This window comes from Myotis nattereri, assembly GCF_964212035.1.
Source record: "Myotis nattereri genome assembly, chromosome: 12".
In the NCBI taxonomy this organism is placed as follows: domain Eukaryota; kingdom Metazoa; phylum Chordata; class Mammalia; order Chiroptera; family Vespertilionidae; genus Myotis; species Myotis nattereri.
In genome coordinates this window covers 73,930,669-73,949,938 of record NC_138087.1, presented here as the reverse complement: position 1 = coordinate 73,949,938, position 19,270 = coordinate 73,930,669, and the positions used below count along the sequence as shown (strand labels likewise).

At 40.2% G+C, this 19,270-nt stretch overlaps 1 protein-coding gene across 5 annotated transcripts in view; it reads left to right on the top strand.

The window, feature by feature from the left end:
* The window catches only part of STRBP (spermatid perinuclear RNA binding protein), a 129,121-nt gene that overhangs the window by 59,576 nt on the left and 50,275 nt on the right, over window positions 1-19,270 (top strand). For all 5 annotated transcript variants that reach the window (XM_081104116.1, XM_081104117.1, XM_081104113.1 and 2 more), the window contains exons 2-3: window positions 9,613-9,778; window positions 13,673-13,893. In XM_081104116.1, the coding sequence (XP_080960242.1) occupies window positions 9,776-9,778; window positions 13,673-13,893 (224 nt within the window). In that variant the 5' untranslated portion in view covers window positions 9,613-9,775. The remainder of the gene's footprint in view (window positions 1-9,612; window positions 9,779-13,672; window positions 13,894-19,270) is intronic.

Below are 19,270 nucleotides of genomic sequence, written 5' to 3'. Positions count from 1 at the left end.
TTGATGAATTTGTGCATTTTATTTGCTGTCAGAAATTATTTTGTCAAGGTGAAAACAAAATGACTTCTGTTTATTTCAAAATTGGTGATTTTGAATAGTACTGCTTGTTTATAACTAGATTTTAGGTTCTGAGGTTGTTTTGCAATCTTAAGAGAAATAATCGTGTCAGTCTATCTCCAGATATGGTTTCTTTGCCATTCTTTGTTCTGTAGAGTGGCAACAAAAAGTCTTAAGAATCAGAGACACCATTTGAAGCTTGTTTTACCAAGGTGCCGGTTAGAAACCTCTAGTGCTAAGTGTGCTGCAGTTAGGCACAGGAGGACAGAGAATGCTTGAATACTTAACTGTTTCTTGACACATTACCCCATTTTCCTTTTGATCAGAATTGTCACAAGATCTGTAAGTTCTAAAGTCTGATGACCTCCATCATAGCCTTTTAATGAAAAGAAAATAAATATTATTGAAGCATGTACAGTTTAGGTGGTATTTCATATCTGATTGTGATTTAAAGGACTCGATCTCAAGTTGAGCTTTTAAATATTACTGTGCAAAATTAATATACATCTGCTCTTTGATTTGCTTGTGGAGATAGTGATTGTAAAATGTGGAGAATGCGAATTGTAAAAGATACTAGAGCTATGCCTAGAACTGCCTGTGTGTGATCATGGACAAATCATTTAACACCTTGTTATATTTGTGCTTTCATATTTTAAAAAGATTATAGAAAATTTATACTACTTATTCTTTTTCAGTACTTTGCAGGACTGCTGTAAGCATTGAATGTAATGTTGTAAGAGAAAATCTGTTTAAGTTTCTCCTTTGTGCCAGGTATTTTTCTAGGTGTACAAAGCAAAAAGCAAAGATCTCATATGTTAGATCCTATGGAGAGAAATAGAACAGGGTTAGAGGTGTGCAGGAGGCATTGCTATTTGTAGGGTGATCAGAGATGGGCTCCAGATAAGTGACATTTGAGCAGACACCTGAAGAAGTAAGAGAAGGAGTTATGTGGATATCTGGGGTAAACGAGCAAGTGTGAAGCCTCCAAGATGGGAGTAGGAGCGAATTGTTTGAGAAATATCAAGGATACCAGTGTGGGTGGAACACAGTGAGATGCTGAAGAGATTAAGTGTGAGGGCTGAGCCCTGGGGCACTCTAGCATTTATTTAGAGGTCATGGAGATAAGAAAGGAGATTGTAGAATAATTTATGAAGCAGGCGCAGTTCTAGTGTACTGCGTGAAAGCCAAGGGATGTAAAGTGTTCAAATAAGGCGCAGTGGACTGTGTCACCTATTGCTGAGAAATCAACTAAAATGGGGACTGAGAATTGTACACAGCAGTAAACACCATCGAAGTCCTACAGGACTTTGATAAGAGTTGTTTCAGTGGAGCTTCGGAGTGAGAGGCCAATTGGGGTAAATTTAAGAGGGAATGGAACGCCCTAGCCAGTTTGGCTCAGTGGATAGAGCATCAGCCTGCGGACTGAAGGGTCCCGGGTTCGATTCCAGCCAAGGGCACATGCGCGGGTTGCAGGCTTGATCCCCAGTCAGGGGCGTGCAGGAGGCAGCCAATCAATGATTCTCTCTCATCATTGATGTTTCTGTCTCTCCCTCTTCCTTTCTCTCTGAAATCAATAAAGAAATATATTTAAATAAAAAAAAAAGAGGGAATGGAAGGAGAGAAAATGGAAAACAAAAGTATAAACCCAAAGAGTTATGTATCTCCTAAAAGGGGCAAATAATCAGGCTGTAAGGAGGTAAGAGATCAAGGAAAGTTATTCAAAGGAGGGAGGAGGTGATTACTGGAGTGATATCCTTGAGTAGTCTTTGAGTTGAGAGATTTGGGTTAGATAGGAATTGGGACAACTCATTCATAATAAGCAAGAATTGTATGCCGAACTGGTTTGGCTCAGTGGATAGAGCGTCGGCCTGCGGACTCAAGGGTCCCAGGTTCGATTCCGGTCAAGGGCATGTACCTTGGTTGCGGACACTGGGGGGCGTGCAGGAGGCAGCTGGTCGATGTTTCTCTCTCATCGATGTTTCTAACTCTCTATCCCTCTCCCTTCTTCTCTGTAGAAAATCAATAAAATATATTAAAAAAAATAAAAAATTGATATTTTGTGACATGAACATTATATGAAATTGACATTTCATTGCCTATAAATAAAGTTTTATTGGAATATAATCATACTCATTTGTTTATATGTAGTCTATGACTACCTTTGCACTACCATGGCAGTTGAATAGTAGAGACCTTATGGCTCCAAAGCCTAAAGAAAAAGTTTGCCAATCTCTCTCCTGTATGATCTGGTCCCTCACTGCCACCCCTCTGTCCTTAAAGCTCTTCTCTTGCGCACTCATCCTACTCCAGCCCTCCAACCACATTGGCCTCCTTATTGTTCCTCCACCTAACCAGGCACAGTCTTCCTGGCAGGACTGCTCATTCCATAGATATCTGCATGACCAACTTCCTCCCCACATCAAATCTTTGCTCAGGTGTCACCTTTTCGATGAGGACTGACCATCTGTTTAAAATTGCATCCCCCCTCTACAGTACGGAGTGCACTTGTGCTGTCACCTCCTCTCTCTTTTCCAAAGCACTTTATACCTTCTAACATATTATTTAACTTACATATTTTTACATTTATTGGTTTTGGCTGTTTTCCCCTCTCTGAACTTGAACCCACAAGGACAGGATTTTAGTCTCTTGTTCACTTATATATCCCAAGTGCCTAGAACAGTGACTGGAATATTATAGGTGCTCAATAAAGACTTACTACGATGCATTTAATTATTGTTTCTTTGACCAAATGAGCGATCTAACCAAATGAGTAATCTAGCTGGCTGATACACAGCTGTTCTGTTAGAAATTGGAAAGAGCTAGTGTCCCTTTATTTCAGTGAGATGTGTTTTCCTGTTACCACTTTCTTTGATTGGTGACTTGATAACATCTTTTCCATTTTGCTCACTGACAGTAAGTATTTAAAAAGCATTCTGGTTCTACTTAGCCAGTTCGTAAAGTGCATTTCATATCAGGATTGCAGCCATTGTACCTCCCTTGTTTAAGCTGTTAATTGAGAAAAGGACCTTTTGCCCCAAGCCCAGTGTTGCAATGCTGCTGGTGATGTGGTGAGATTGCACTTGTCCATCACTGTATGTTTTGGGGTAGGGATGAATAGCTGGATTTTTGGCTTGGGCATGTGTAGTGGATAGGTTTTTCAGTTTAGTCTTCTCCTGTGCTTTTTTAAATATAGAAAATAAAAGGAAATTTCCAGAGGAAAATAATGAAATTCAATGTTCTTCACATTAGTTTACAACAGAAACTGAATGCCACCATGTAGAGGGGAATACTGAATTTATATGTAGTATTTGCTCTTCTTTTAGTGTGTCTGAATTGATCCATCTTTGTATCCCATGTACTACCAAGGCATAGTGCTAGATCCAGAATAGGCAATTAATTAGTATCTATATATATAAAAGCCTAAGTGACCGAACAACTGGTCGACTGGTTGTTATGACGCTCACTGACCACCAGGGGACAGACACTCAATGCACAGGATTGGGCTCCCTCCTGTCTGGATCGGGCCTGCGGGGATCAGGCCGAAACCAGCTCTCTGACATCCTCTGAGGGGAACCTGGATTGTGAGAGGGCACATGACAGAGCTAGGGACCCCACTGGTGCACGAATCCATACACCGGGCCTCTAGTTTACTTATAAATCCCACATAATTTAAAGTGAGCCTCTTGTCATATCAGTGAGATGTCTTTTTCTAACTTTTATCTTGTTCATCTTTAATATAGTAGAAATGTGATTGTTCTTTCATAATGGAGAAGTAGAGCCTGGATATTTTATTTTCACATAACTTCTTTTGGTGAAGTTGCATATGTTAGTATTAACAGAATGTAATGTTTTCTGTTGTTACTATTTTGAGAGTAAGCAATTTCCTGAATTCTGTACATTACATGGAATCTTTCAAGAAAGTAAATATATTTAAATAATTTCTTGCCTTAATTTAAAATATTTTCTTTTAATTGCATTTCAGAAAAATTACTAAATATTTGACTAAGTTTTATAGTTTGACGATAGTATAGTCATTCTTCAGTTTTGAGATTTGCTCCTAGGAAAAGGGTCTAATGTTCATACATACAAAAACCTAGCTTTGCAGTCTGGGTAGCCTGACATCTAAAACCTTTCACCTTTTAAGGTAAGTAACAAAAGACATACAACACTAGCAAAAGTGTGATCCATGAAAAAAAAAAAAGTTGATAAGTTGGAATTCATTAAAATTTAAAACTTTTGCTCTATTAAAGATGAGAGACACTGTTAAAAGGATGACAAGACAAGTCAGAGATAGAAAATCTTTGCAAAACACGTATCTGATAAAGGACTGGTATCCAAAATATTCAAAGAATTCTTAAAACTAAACAGCAAGAAAACAGACAACCCAATTAAAATGTGTAGAAGATGTGAACAGATACCTCACCAGAGAAGATATGCAGATGGCAAATAGGCGTATGAAAAGATGCTCCACATCATCTGTCATCAGGGAATTTCAAATTAAAACAACAATGAGATACCATTACACATCTATTAGAATGACTCAAGTCCAAAACTTTGACACCACCATATGCGGTGAGGATGTGGAGCAACAGGAACTCGCATTCATTGCTGGTGGGAATGCAAAATAGCATAGCCATTTTGGATGAAAGACAGTCTGGAAGTTTCTTACAAAACTAAACATAGTCTTACCATATGATCCCGTATTCATGCCCAAATGGGTTGAAAACTTATGTCTACACAAAAACCTGCGCACGAATATTAATAGCAGTTTTATTCATAACTGCCAAAACTTAGAAGCAACAAGATGCCCTTCAGTAGATGAATGGATAAACAAACTGTGGTACATCCAGACAATGGACTATTATTCAGTGATTTCAAAAAGTGACACAGAGGGATCTTAAATGCATATTGCTAAGTGTAAAAAGCCAATCTGAAAAGACTGCGTACTTCAGCTATATGATTTTTGGAAGAGAGAGGGTTGAATAGGTGGAGCGCAGGATTTTTTAGGGCCATGAAACTGTTCTGTATGATTCAGTAATGGTGGATACATGTCCTTAAGTGTTTGTCAAAACTATATAATGTGTAGCACAAAGCGTGAACCCCAAGCAAACTATGGATTTTAGTTAATATTGGATTAACATTGGTCTGTTAATTATAAACTAGAGGCCCATTGCACAAAGAGATTCGTGCAGTAGGCCTTCCCTTCCCCTGGCTGCCAGCACCGGTTTTCCTCCGGCAGCTAGGACCCAGGCCTTTGCTGCTCCGGCTGGAGCCTTCAGTCTTCACTACACCGCTTCGTGCCTATGTATGCAAATTAACCGCCATCTTTGTTGAGTTAATTTGCATACTCTCCTGATTGGCTGGTGAGTGTAGTGGAGGGATGGTCAATTTACATGTTTGTCTATTATTAGGTAAGATGGACCACACAAATGCAAGATATTAATAATAGGGAAGGTATTTGTGTGGTGGAGAGAAGGGGAACATGGGATTCTCTCTACTTTCCACTCATTTTTTTCTGTAAACCTGTTCTTAAAAAATGTTTATTAAGAAAACAGTACTTGATAAAGAAATCATACACATGTACACACAGGCCTATACATATACATTCAACATGCTGTATAAAGTACTCTTATTTAACAGGTAGAGCACAGCTAATATATTTCTGAGGTGTTTTTCAGCTGTTTCTGATGTATAAATAAAATATTTTATTTGATGTTTGAGGGTTTTCTTCTCCCCTGAAGACATTTATTGAGTGTACATTATTTGGCAGATAGTTTTAGGTGTTTTTATGACCAATCTCATTTAGTTTGAAGTAGATACCATTCACCTCATTGCACAGGTGAGAAAGCTCTGGTTCAAAGAAGTGGAGTGGCAAAGCTGGTATAGGCATACCTCAGATAATGCAGATTCAATTCCAACCCACTGCAGTAAAGTGAGTATCACAATAAAGTGAGTTACAATCTTTGTGCTGATGGAGGATCTTGCCTTCAGATTTTTAAAATGGCAACATCTGTGAAGAGCACTAAAGCGAAGTACAGTAAAATGAGGTATGCCTGTACTTGAATCTAGGGATGTCTGATTCCAAAGCCTGTGTGTGCTGTGCAACTATATGGCCTTTGTAATTACATAGCAATATTTTTTGAAATAGCTAATGTTTATCCTCTAACAAATGTGAGTGTCTTTAGAGCCAAATTATTATTGAAAGGGATTGTCTAGGTTTGAATCTTGGCTCTACTGTATACTTTTGCTTTGTGATTTTAATTAGGTTATATGACCTCTTAATGCTCTAGTTTCCTTGATGTATTAGAGACAGTTGTTGAGATTGTTGTAAGGATTAAATGAGGTAATATATGAAAAGCTCTTAGAACAGTGCCTGGTTCAGAATATGAGTTCCATAAATGTTAGCTATCAGTAGTGGAATAAATAAAGGAAATTGAGACCCAAGTAAATTAAGTGATTTCCTGAGTCATAATTTTCCAAGGTCACAAGAGCTATTAAATAGCAAAGTTTAGTTTTTTTATTTGAAGGTGGTAATTTTATCCATTTTAAAAAAGAGAAACTCTTTACTGGGGTGGTGGGGGCCTGCCCTCGGGGATGGGAGTGGCGGGGGGGAAGGCGTGTCAATCGAGGAAAAAGGAGACATGTAATACTTTAAACAATAAAAAAAAGAGAGAAACTCTTTAAAAATGTGTTGCAGTTTCTTCCCATCTGCTTACAGTCTACCGTATATAGTTTGATTTTTTTTCTCAGATTGATACGGTAGGGAAAAAGCATTGGGCTTTATTTAGGTGCTGGACCAGGCTTTATTCCTGATTAGTTGTGTGACCTTAATGTTTCTGATTGTAGTTGATTTGTAAACTGAGGGTAGGTGGAATTGGGCCAGAGGATTTCCTGGTTCCTTTTACAGCACCAACAAAATATGATTCTGAGCTACACTGCTTTTATCCTGAATTCCTGCACTATGCTATATAACACCCTGAGGTTCCCAGAACTTCTTGATGCATGTGTAGGGTGGTTCATCTCTGTGCTAAATGACTGAGGAGTGCTGTACTTTTATATTGGCCATCCACAACCTATCTCAGCGTTTTCTTAGCATTCTTCCTGCTTTTTCTACTGTCAGTCTACTTTCTTGATATGGTTGATTGATTTATTGCCTTTACCTTTTTACAGAGTAGAGCTTGTGTGGACTTTGTTTTCAGTTCTCAATTGAGCACATAGCATTCTTTTTTGGCTGCTGGATTCACAGCTAAGTACTGAGTCCTCTAGCATGGAATAGGATTGGGAATAGGAAATGCCAAAGACTCTAAATTGTGTAGTACGATCTTTCTGCCGAAGGTATGATTTTAGTGACAGAATCTTTGAGGTGTCTTTTACCATGGGATCAAGTTTTAGTTTGTTGTATAAAAGGACCCTGTGAATTGCAGCATGTGCATGTTCCTGCTTTACCTTAAAGTGATATGTATACATAATCAAAGTAAGTTTCATTTGTTAATTCACTTACATAACCTTTTTGTTTTAGGCAAGCCTCACTAGCTTATTTCTGGTGGATTTTGTAAACCAGAGTCAGGGAAGTTGGTTACAGGATATGAATAGTTTTGCACGTAGGTCACAGTTGAGTATCATCTATAATAATAAAAGTGTAATATGCTAATTAGACCGACGTCCTTCTGGATGACTTTCCAGACGAAGCCGGGGCTGCAAGGGAAGCCAGGGTCCTGGGTGCCAGAGTGAAGCCAGTGCCGGCAGCTGAAGGAAGGAAGGCCCCTACTCTTGCACAAATTTTGTGCATTGGGCCTCTAGTTTGATTATAATCATGGGTCTTTTTTTTTTTTCATTTGTATTTGGGAGAGTTAGATGTCACACATGTAACTTTCCTGGTCCGTCCAAATTAAAAAAGAATTTTTTTTTTCTGTAAGGGAGTAACTGGTGGACTATATTAGGAAACTTACAAAAAGAAGAACAAGGGGGGTTCTTTAAAATAAATTAAAAGATACTGAAATAAAGTCAAAGCTATTTCTTTGTGAGTTTATGTATTGTGTGGTATGTAAGATACTCCTGATATCTACATAGTTAAAGCATGTGTTCTATTCTGATAGTCACTCTCTAGTTTTTTGTGTGTGTTTTTTTAAGTACCTGGCTTATATAAGCATTTCATCAGTGCTCAGAAGAGTTAATTTTTACACTGTCTGCAATAAAATCTCCTAAAGGTGAAACAAAGGGATAATGAGGCCTCTGGGCAGAAATATACAGTGGGATCCTGGCTAGATTCATCCATGGGTAATGAAGACAGGATTTCGCGGATATTCAGGAGTCTCATATATCAGTGCATGATAGGTTGAGGGGGAAGTAGAATTTCTTGGGAGTACAGAGCCAAAAAAAAAAAAAAATCCGAATTTTTGGCTTAAACATGATTAAAGGAAAAACATTGTGGCAACATATGCTGCCTATCTCATCCTCCTATATAATAAAGAGATAATATGCAAATTGACCATCACACCCTCACAAGATGGCTGCCTATGACCAGGCCAATAGGGGGTTAGTGAGGAACGACCGAACGACTGAACAAGCAGGCTGCCATGGGGTGACCAGGCCATCAGGGGGGTTAGTGAGATGACCAAATGACTGAACAAGCAGGCTACGTGGAGCGACTAGGCTGGCAGGGGAGGCAGTGAGGGGCTACCAAGCCGGGGGGGGGGGTGGTACAGTTGGGGGCAACCAGGCTGGCGGGGGGGGGGTAGGGGCAGTTAGGGGCGACCAGGCAGGCAGGTAGGTGAGCAATTCAGAGCCAGCGGTCCAGGATTGTGAGAGGGATGTCCGACTGCCAGTTTAGGCCCAATCCTGGCAGTTGGACATCCCCCTAGGGGTTCTGGATTGGAGACGGTGTAGGCTTGGCTGAGGGGACCCTCCCACCACACACACACACCAGGGGCCTCTAGGGGTTCTATCAGATTGAAAAGGCTCATGGTTACAATTGGTGGTGGTATATTTTCAGGTGTCTTATCTACTTTTTGGATAGGTCTGATTAATGCCAGTTTCCAATAGAAAAATCTCAAGGTTAATTGCAACATTGTTGCCAACAATAGTACTATTACTTATTTTAGGTGGTGGTACTATGTTTGTTAACATCTTTATCTCATTGAGAGCAAGTCAGCGAGCCACCAGCCACATTGTGACTACCAGGAAGGGGTTGCTTTTCTGGCCATATCACTTAGACCAGTGGTCAGCAAAATACCATGTGCGGGCGCGCACGTACAGTGCGATTGAAACTTCGTGGCCCATGCACAGAAGTCGGTATTTTGTGGAAGAGTCACACTCAAGGGGCCAAAGAGCCGCATGTGGCTCACGAGCCGCAGTTTGCCAACCACTGACTTAGATTCACTTTTTCATGGGCCCAGGCCTTCAAAGGCTGTTTTAGGTTTTTGTTTGCAATGAGGTAGTTGCTGTTGTAAAGATTGTTTCTTTTTAGTCAATAACATGCTTATAGGCTCCACACTTAGATATGAAACTGATAGTAAATGAGCATTTTTGAAAAGTTGGTTTTATTTTTTCTTACAGGTGTAATTCGGAGAGCAGTCTTCAAACCTTTGCCGTATTGACTCTGAGTTGTCAGGGGACTCAGGCTTATGAGGAGGTACTGTCACATAAAACAGTGTCTGGTGAAGACAACAAGAAAGAGGGGAAAGGATCGGAAAAAGAAGCTAAAACACTGTAGGAAACCATGGTAGGTTATTATGTTTCTTAATTAAGTTACAAAAGATTCCAATAGTTTAAAATTGGAAGTGTTAACAGGAGGGCAAGTGAAAAAACAATGGTGTTAATTTTTGGCTCTAGTGCATCAGATAAAGAAGGCACTCTACCATTTAGGCAAAGAAATGAGTTCAGATTTATTATGAGCCCTTTAAACCACAAGATGGAGCCCCATGAGCCTGCAGACCATAAATTATTAAGTACAAAGGAGGGAATGTTCATAAATAATATTTTCTAATAAAACTGGCATCAGCAAATATACCAATGGCTGATGTGACCTTGAACTTGAAGTTGTGTAATTTTCTATGAATTCAGTTGTTTTTCCCCATGGAAATAAAAAAAAAAAATTGTGTATAAAATGTGTATTTAACTCGAAAAGCCACCTTTTCCCACATTCTTTTAAAATAATAAGGTCAAGTGTTAACTGTATTGGGGACACTGAACTGAATATCAAGGAAATCTGGTTTTCTGTGGAAAGTTCATTCTTTTGAATTTGAGATGTTAGATGAGGCCATAACCTCTGGTGCCTAGTTTTTTAATTGGTAAAATGTGTTGGATTGTTTCCGCCTAGTATTTTGTTTCAGGAGGATGTGTGAATTTTTTCCCTTTAGTATATAACTGAAAAAAGGTTTAAAAAAGATAAGTGGGGAAAAAACACAAAAATATTAATCATCAGTATGTTTGAAATACATTGTTTAGTAAATCTGATAGTGTTTTTTTAAGTGTTGTTTGATTTTTAAAAAAGTTGTAGGAATTATAACTTAGTTGAATTGCTCTTTAGAGAAGAAATTCTAATATTTTAGTTCTGGATGGTGGGGAATATGTTGATTTGGGATTTTCTCTGTCCTGAGTTTTATGGTGATATGTAAAAAATGACACTGACTTGTGTTTCCTCCCATGTGAATTATTCAACACTTCAGCTCATTTATCTATTATGGTCTTGATATTCTTACAGTTTAAAGAAATGCTTTATATATATATATTACTAGAGTCCCGGTGCACAAAATTTGTGCACGGGGGTGGGGTTCCCCTCAACCCAGCCTGCACCCTCTCCAATCTGGCATCCCTCTCACAATCCTGGACCACTGGCTCCTAACTGCTTGCCTGCCTGCCTGATTGCCCCTAACTGACCGCCCCGCACGCGCGCCCCCCCACCCCCGCCAGCCTCATCACTTCTAACCACCAATGCCTGCCAGCCTGATTGCCCCTCTCTGTCCCTCCTGCTTGGCCTGGTCACCCCTAAATGCCTTCCTGCCAGCCTGATCTCCCCCAACTGCCGCTCCCCCCCACCTCCCCGCTAGCCTGGTTGCCCCCAACTGTCCCCCCTGCCAGCCTGGTCGCCCCACACAGCCTGCTGCTCAGTTGTTTGGTCATCCCTCACTAACCCCCTGCCAGCCTGGTCGCCCCATGCAGCCTGTTCAGTTGTCCGTTTGGTTGCGATGGTCGCTTAGGCTTTTATATAGATAGATTGGTCCTAGTTGATGAAAATTTCATTTCTAGTTTATTTTAAATTTAGCTTTGATTTTTTGGTGTAGAAACTTGTGTTTTTATATAATTTAATTGGTTGGTAGGTCGTTTTCAATTTCTTCTATTATATCTCAGATTTTAATGAGAACTTTCTATTTCTGCATAGTTCTTTCAATTTAATTTTTTAATACTTTAAAAATCTATTTGGAGTTTATTTGGGTAAATAAGATCACCCTCCAATTTTTTTTTTCATATTGTTTAACTCTTTCTTTCACCGTTGTTTCATTATGTTTGCCCTATTATGTCCTGTTGGCTCTTGGACTTACCATGGGCAGTCTGTGTTATTTTTGAGAGAGACACCAAGGGCTTGTATTACATAGCAATCTAATTTTACTGTGGTGAGGCCAGTGTGTAGGACTGAAGAGATCTAAGTAATTTAGTAAATCATCATAAAACTAAATGATGGAGAAAATCCAAAGATAGCGTTTTTTTCCTATCATCCAAAACAAAAATATTTTAATAGAATTTCTTCTCTAAAGAACAACTCAATTGCCAAAACTGGTTTGGCTCTGTGGATAGAGCGTCGGCCTGCGGACTGAAAGGTCCCAGGTTCGATTCCGGTCAAGGGCATGTACTTGGGTTGTGGGCACATCCCCAGTAGGAGATGTGCAGGAGGCAGCTGATCGATGTTTCTAACTCTCTGTCTCTCTCCTTTCCTCTCTGTAAAAAATCAATAAAATATATATAAAAAAAGAACAACTCAACTAAGTTATAATCCCTAGAACAACCTAGCATTTTCTAATTTGTTACATGGCTCTTTTGGGATATATGAGTAAATCTCATGAAGTGATTAAAAAGTTTGGCAAAAGAAATTCTAGTTAGAGACTGGTTGTGGACTTTGAGTAAGAAAGACATCTAGATAAGATTTTTTTTATCTAGAATAAAGAAAGCTTCTGTGATTGCTTTTAGTCCTTTTTTAATTTAATAACGGGGTTTCAAAGGATTACTGACCTTTTTAGTTATAGTTGCTGCATTTTATAGGGAATAATTATACTGTAGTATTAGTTTACAAATTAATAGATTAATTTGTTCAAATTAATAGATTTTTAAAATATTGATATAAAAACAAAGTAAAGAACACTGACAAAATTGTGAATCTTTTATTTTGAGGTAAAGACTTTAAAGCAAATATTTACCACCTACTAGTGCATAATTTCATGTAAGTAAAGACACTGTAGCCATCCTTAAAAAAAAAGAATACTTTTGGCTTTATGAAAACTCATCAAGTTATCCTGGTTCATTTTGCTTTGCACTGGTACAAGTGCCTTCATGATATTTGTAAATTTGGAAGTATTCAAGGTTTTTGAGTGTGAAGGATCTACTCTATTTTCATGAAATTCATCCTATTTCTAGGCTTTAATCTGTATCACTGATTTCTGGACCAGTCATTTTAATTATTGCTTTTTAAGTTTTTGATATTTTGTTTTAGCACAATGGCACCACCCATCTATTTTTGTAGAATATTTCTTACTTTCATTGATTTTTTTTTTCCTCCTCAAAAGAGCTATAAAATTATGTTCAGTATTAATACACTATCCTTAGGGTACTTTGATTGAGAATGTAATACATATGTAAAATTAGTTTGGGAAGTTGATTTCTTTAGCAATATAAGGTGGGGCAAAAGTAGGTTTACAAGTGTTCATATGGAAAATAATACAATAATTAATAACAATTCAAGAATAATTTCTGTTTCATGTACTCACAATTGTAAACCTACTTTGCCCCACCCTGTATGTATTTTTTTGTTCTGGAATTTGGAACGTCCCCTGCCACTCTTTTTTAAGGATTAAAGCCTTGCACCAATGTTTTAAATGACAAACAGTAAATAGTATTCTAGTGTGTCTATAGTTCATACATAATGGTGTATTTTGTATTATTACTGTATTATAAAATCTCAGTTTTTCAAGGTGCAGAAATCTCCAGCAGTTTGGACAGGAGAGACTGGGTATCATGAGTCATCATCATGCATTTCCTGCATTTTCAGATACTCTCTTGAAGCTAGGACGTGTCTGTTTTTAGCAGATAATGTGTGATATGGGTGACTTTTTCTGAAGTGGTATTCAAAACACAGATTCAGCTAAAAGGTAGCATATACATCTTTACCAAGTGTGACCTGGGTGAACTGTACCAAACACGAATGAAAGATCTCTAATTTTTTGGTGTGTTCAGTAGAATGGGGTTTTCCTTCTTATTCCTGAGCAGTTTTTTACTTTCTCAGCATTAACTATTTCACAATGGTTTGACAAGTAATGCTATGACTTGACTTAAATATATTTGTCTTCTTTTTCAGGTAACATTTTTTTTTTAATTGAGGTAATTGTTTTCTTTCTCCTTCTGACAGAGATCTATTAGATCTTTTGCCAATGATGATCGCCATGTTATGGTGAAACACTCAACAATCTATCCATCTCCAGAGGAACTTGAAGCTGTTCAGAATATGGTGTCTACTGTTGAATGTGCTCTTAAACATGTCTCAGATTGGCTGGATGAAACAAACAAAGGCACAAAAACAGAGGGGGAGACAGAAGTGAAGAAGGATGAAGCCACAGACACCTATTCCAAGTGAGTGTGGCCTGACCTTTGCGGCACTTTGCTGTAGTGCCCAGAAAAGCCCAGGGCCTGATCCCACTGGGTTACGTTTGGCATATGATGATGTCCTTTGTGTTTTCTTATTTGTATGATTGTAAATAAGGAAGTAAGTATTTGTGGAATTTTTCTGAGTTAAATTTGAAAGGAAAGCAAGAAAGGAGGAGTGATTAGACCAGAAAAAGAGGGACCTGTTCAGGATGCCTTTTGAGAGTGCACCAAACCCTTTAAAATCATCTCTTTTTGGAGGTTATGATATGTCATCTTTTTCATGTTTTGATTCAGCCTCCTATATTCAGACATAAATTGTAGTGTTTTTTGTTTCTGGGAAGTCATAAAATGTGATTTTTTTCAGGTATTTTAAAATCCTGGTATAGAAGAAAGATGCAGGAAAATGTATTTAAAGGTATTTTTAACTGTATCTACCATGTTGATTCCCAGTGTTTTCCATATAGTAAATGCTCATTGGATATTTGTAAAATGCAAGACCTACCAGGACCCAGACCCTTCAACAATTATAGCAGAGTGCTGTAATTGTTGAAGTGCTGTAAATATAGTAAGAGATTAGTGAGATGAAGCTGATAACTGGAGTCAGATCATGGCATTTTTTATGCCATATAAAAGCTTAGAGTTATTGTTTTGAGCATTATTATGACTGAAATAAGTGTATGATTGACTTTGAAAGATGAAGCTAATTTAACTACTGTATTAACTGGGATTAAGACATTACTTTGGCTAAAACTTGTAAATTGAGGATAGAGGTTATAGAATTTTTTCCCAGCTTTAATTCTGAATCAGTGTGATAAGTAGATAACAGTGGGAAAGTATTGATAAATTGAAAGCTAGTGTAACCTTTTCATTTTCAGATCAAAGATAATTAGTATCATTTTTCAGTTGAACATAATTCCTTGACTTTGTTAACGGTTTACAGGTAATATGTACATTGTATCTAGTTGTAATCTTGGCAGCAATTCAGTTTTTCTCACATATGATGGCTTTAAAAAAGTCACTCTAATTTGCGGTTCATGTTAATCTACAATAATAAAAGTGTAATATGCTAATTAGACCAGACGTCCTTCTGGATGTCCTTCCGGATGTCCTAACGTCCTTCCAGATGAAGTCGGGGCTGCAAGGGAAGCCTGGGTCCTGGGTGCCTGCTGGTGGCTGGAGGGAAGCCCAGGTCCCAGGTGCCAGAGGGAAGCCGGTGCCTACAGCTGGAGGAAGGAAGGCCTACTCTTGCACAAATTTTGTGCATCGGGCCTCTAGTCAGTAATATTATCTAACAATCTAGTTCTGTGTATCCCAGTCCCTGTTCAAGTTAAATTCTCATGCACTTCATACTTGCATTGTACTTTGGAATGTGTTATGCCCTTTTAAACTTTTTTAAAATTGCAAAATATATAAGATAAAACTCACCATATTTACCACTTTTAAGTGGTTTCCTTTTTTAGTGGAGTTCATGCCTTCTTAACACATTGTTTGCGGGTAGTTTTTAACGCGCGCTAACAGGTGGTACGGGCCACTTTTGCTAATTTTTTGCACAAATGGCAACATTCAGTAAAATTACGATAACTTTAGTTTATGTATTTTTACGTTACCCGCATTCTACCACTAGTCTATAAAAAACGTATTAATACGTGTCCTGCGCTCTACTACATTGGTAGAACGTATAAATACGTAAAACATGTAAACACGTTTCCCGCATACAATGTGTTAATACATCTTCAGTTTGTTCTCATGGCTGGGTAGACTTTTGGAAAGTGTTCTAGTAAACTTTTGCTTACCTGGATTAGGTCACTGTGTTTTAAAGGGATGTGTTTAATGTTTTTATTGATTTTAGAGAAGAAGGGAGAGGGATAGAGAGATAGAAACATAGATGAGAGACATTGATCAGCTGTCTACAGGGGATCGAGCCCACAACCCGGCCATGTGCCCTAACCAGGACTCGAACAAGGGACCTCTTGGTTCATGGGTAGATGCTCAACCACTGAGCCACACCAGCTGGACTGTTTAAAGCTTTTTAAAAGATAATGTGCTCCACGTGTGCTTCATTTGGATTTTTAAATATAGCTCCCTATGTTGATGCTCTAGATTATAAAGTCTTTCCATTTTGTGGACTAGTCACAGGTTGAGCATTTGTCTGGGGTCCTTCCCACATGGTAGAACCCCAGTTGTGCAGAATGATTGTGTCCTTATTTTGTATCAATCAGAGGCAGACACATCTCCCAAGAGCAAAGGTGTGTTTGATAATAGATGTGTATTGTGCTCCTGTTATATGTTGAGTATCACTACACAGGGCACAAGATGGGTGAGGGCTAGCTGATGGTTATTAAGAGCCTTCTCTTGTCAGGCAGTTTTTATTTTACCTTTTTACAAACAGACTCAAAGTCAAATTGCACAATATCCCACTATTTGTATTATTAGAAATACTAGAGCCCCAGTGCACAAAAATTTGTGCACTCCGGGGGAAGTGGGGGGCCCCTCAGCCCGGCCTGTGCCCTCTCGCAGTCTGGGACACCTCAGGAGATAACGACCTGCTGGCTTAGGCCTGCTCCCGGGTGGCAGAGGGCAGGCCCAATCCCTAGGTGCAGCCCCTGGTCAGGCTCAGAGCAGGGCTGATTGGGGAGTTGGGGCGCCGCCCCTGTCATGCACAGAGCAGGGTGGATCGGGAGGTTGCGATGCCACCCTCAGTCACACTCAGGGTAGGGCTGATTGGGGGGTTGGGGCACCGCCCCCTGTCACACTCAAGGCAGGGTCGATGGGCAGGTTGCGGCGCCACCCCGTTATGAACAGAGCAGGGCCAGTTGGGGTTGGGGCGCTGCCCCCTGTCACAGAGCAGGGCCCATCAGTGGGGTTGGGGAGCTCCCCCCTGTCACGCACAGAGCAGGGTCCATCAGGGGGTTGGGGAGCTCCCCCCTGTCACGCACAGAGCAGAGCCCATCAGGGAGTTGGGGAGGTCCCCCCTGTCACGCACAGAGCAGGGCCGATCAGGGGGTTGGGGAGCTCCCCCCTGTCACTCATAGAGTAGGGCCGATAGGGGAGTTGGGGCACCGCCCCCTGTCACACACAGAGCAGGGCGGATCAGTGGGTTGGGGTGCCACACCCTCTCACACTCAGGGCAGGGCCGATGAGGAGGTTATGGCTCTACCCCGTCACACACAGAGTAGGGCCCGTGGGGGCGGGGGGGTGGGCGTTGGGGCGCTGCACCCTGTCACACACAGAGCTGCAGGGCAATCAGGGGGTTGGGGAGCTCCTCCCATCAGGCACAGAGCAGGGCTGATCAGGGGGTTGGAGCGCCTTCCCCTGTCACGAACAGAGCAGGGCAGATAGGGAGGTTGTGACCCCGCCCCCTGTTACACACAGAGCCGCAGGGCGATCAGGGGGTTTGGGTGCTGCCCCCTGTCACGCTGATCCCGGTGCTGGGCGGCATATTACCCTTTTTACTATATAGAGGCCTGGTGCACGGGTGGGAGCCGGCTGGTTTGCCCTGAAGGGTGTCCTGGATCATGGTGGGTGTCCCCACTGGGGTGCCTGGCCAGCCTGGATGAGGGGATGATGGCTGTTTGCAGCTGGTCACACACCCTTCAGGGTGGAGGTCCCCACTGGGGTGCCTGGCCAGTCTGGGTGAGGGGCTGAGGGCTGTTTTCAGGCTGGCGGGTGACTGAAGCTCCCAACCACTCCTTTTTTTCTTTCTTTCTTTCTTTTCTTTTTTTTTTTTTTTTTTTTTAATTCTGGGCCAGCTTTAGCTCTGAGGCACCAGCTCTTAGGCCTCCGCTGCTGAAAGCAGGTTTCTGGCCTTTGTTTACCTTCTGTATTTGAAACAATGTTGCGATCCTGCTGGCTGAAGCCCGGTGACTAAAGCAGGTTTTTGGGGTTTTGTTTAGCTTCTATATTTGTAACATAGTTGCTTAGAGTTGCAGCTCAGAGGCCGGCAGCGACACGCGGGGAACATTGGTTTCCTCCGTCACTGAAGCAAGCAAGCCTCATGTTAGTTTCAAGCTGCCTGGCTGCCGGCTGCCATCTTGGCTGGCAGTTAATTTGCATATCACCCTGATTAGCCAATGGGAAGGGTAGCGGTCGTGCGCTAATTACCATGTTTCTCTTTTATTAGATAGGATTAGGATTCTGTTCTTAAGCAATTTCCTGCATTTGGGTTGCTTGCTTTACAATACCTTCTGTATTCAAGTTCATTATTAACTTCAGTACTGAATTAGGACTTAGTTTTTCTGCTCAGTCATGCTGTCTTCTATATGAGAAGACCAAATATATCATAATTATGATATAGCATTTAATAAGTGAGCTAATAATGGCTCGTTAACAATAGCTACCATTGTATTGCATGCCAGTTACTGTACCAGATTATTTTCCACATTATTGTAAACCTGCTAGTCTCTGTTATTATTATACTCATCCTCTGCCACCATTTCATTTATGATATTTTCACTGTTTCAGATTTGATTACTAAAAACAAGTGACTCGGTATTGTTATCAAACTTTAACTTGCTTAAAGTCACTGAATGAGTGTGTGTGGTGTTGCCAGGATTCATACTTAAGTCTGTTGGACTCCAGATCCAGTCTTCTTAGCATCTTTGCCTCCATTTCCTGTGACTAAATGTGAAAGTACAGAGCAGGGAGAGATTATGTGCTGGTTCTGGGGATCAGAAAAAAACTTTGTGAAGGAAGTAGCATGCAGTAGGTTTAGAAGATGGGTGGGGATTTGGCTCAGGTAGTGAAAGTGGAAGGAAAAATAAATCTCAGCAAAATGTAGGTATGAGCCCCCAGCCGGTGTGGCTCAGTGGTTGAGCATTGACCTATGAACCAAGAGGTCATGTTTCAAATCCTGGTCAGGACACATACCCGGGTTGCAGGCTCAATCCCTAGTAGGGGGTGTGCAGGAAACGGTCGATCAATGATTCTCACATAATTGCTGTTTTTATCTCTCTCCATCTTCCTCTCTGAAATAAATAAAAATATATTTTAAAATAAAGATCTAGGTATGAGAAAGTGTAGGGACTGTTGAGGGATTAATAGTTATTTATTGAGCTATTAATATATGCCAGGCTCATTAATTACATTAAATTAAATATTTTCAGTACTGGTCTGAGAGGAAGGTATTATTTCCTTTTTACAAATGAGAAAGTAAGCTCAAAAAGTCAAGTAACTTGTAATTTGTCCAGTGTTACAACGTAAGTAGCAGAGCCAGGATTCGAACCAGGTATTTATATGGTTTTTTAAATTGCCTCTCAATATGCTGTCAGTGTTCAGTGGACACCAGGAAAGTAACAGGGAGAGTGCCATCATCTGTGCAGTACTTTTGGAAATTTATTCTGGTTGCAGGATACAGTGTAGATTG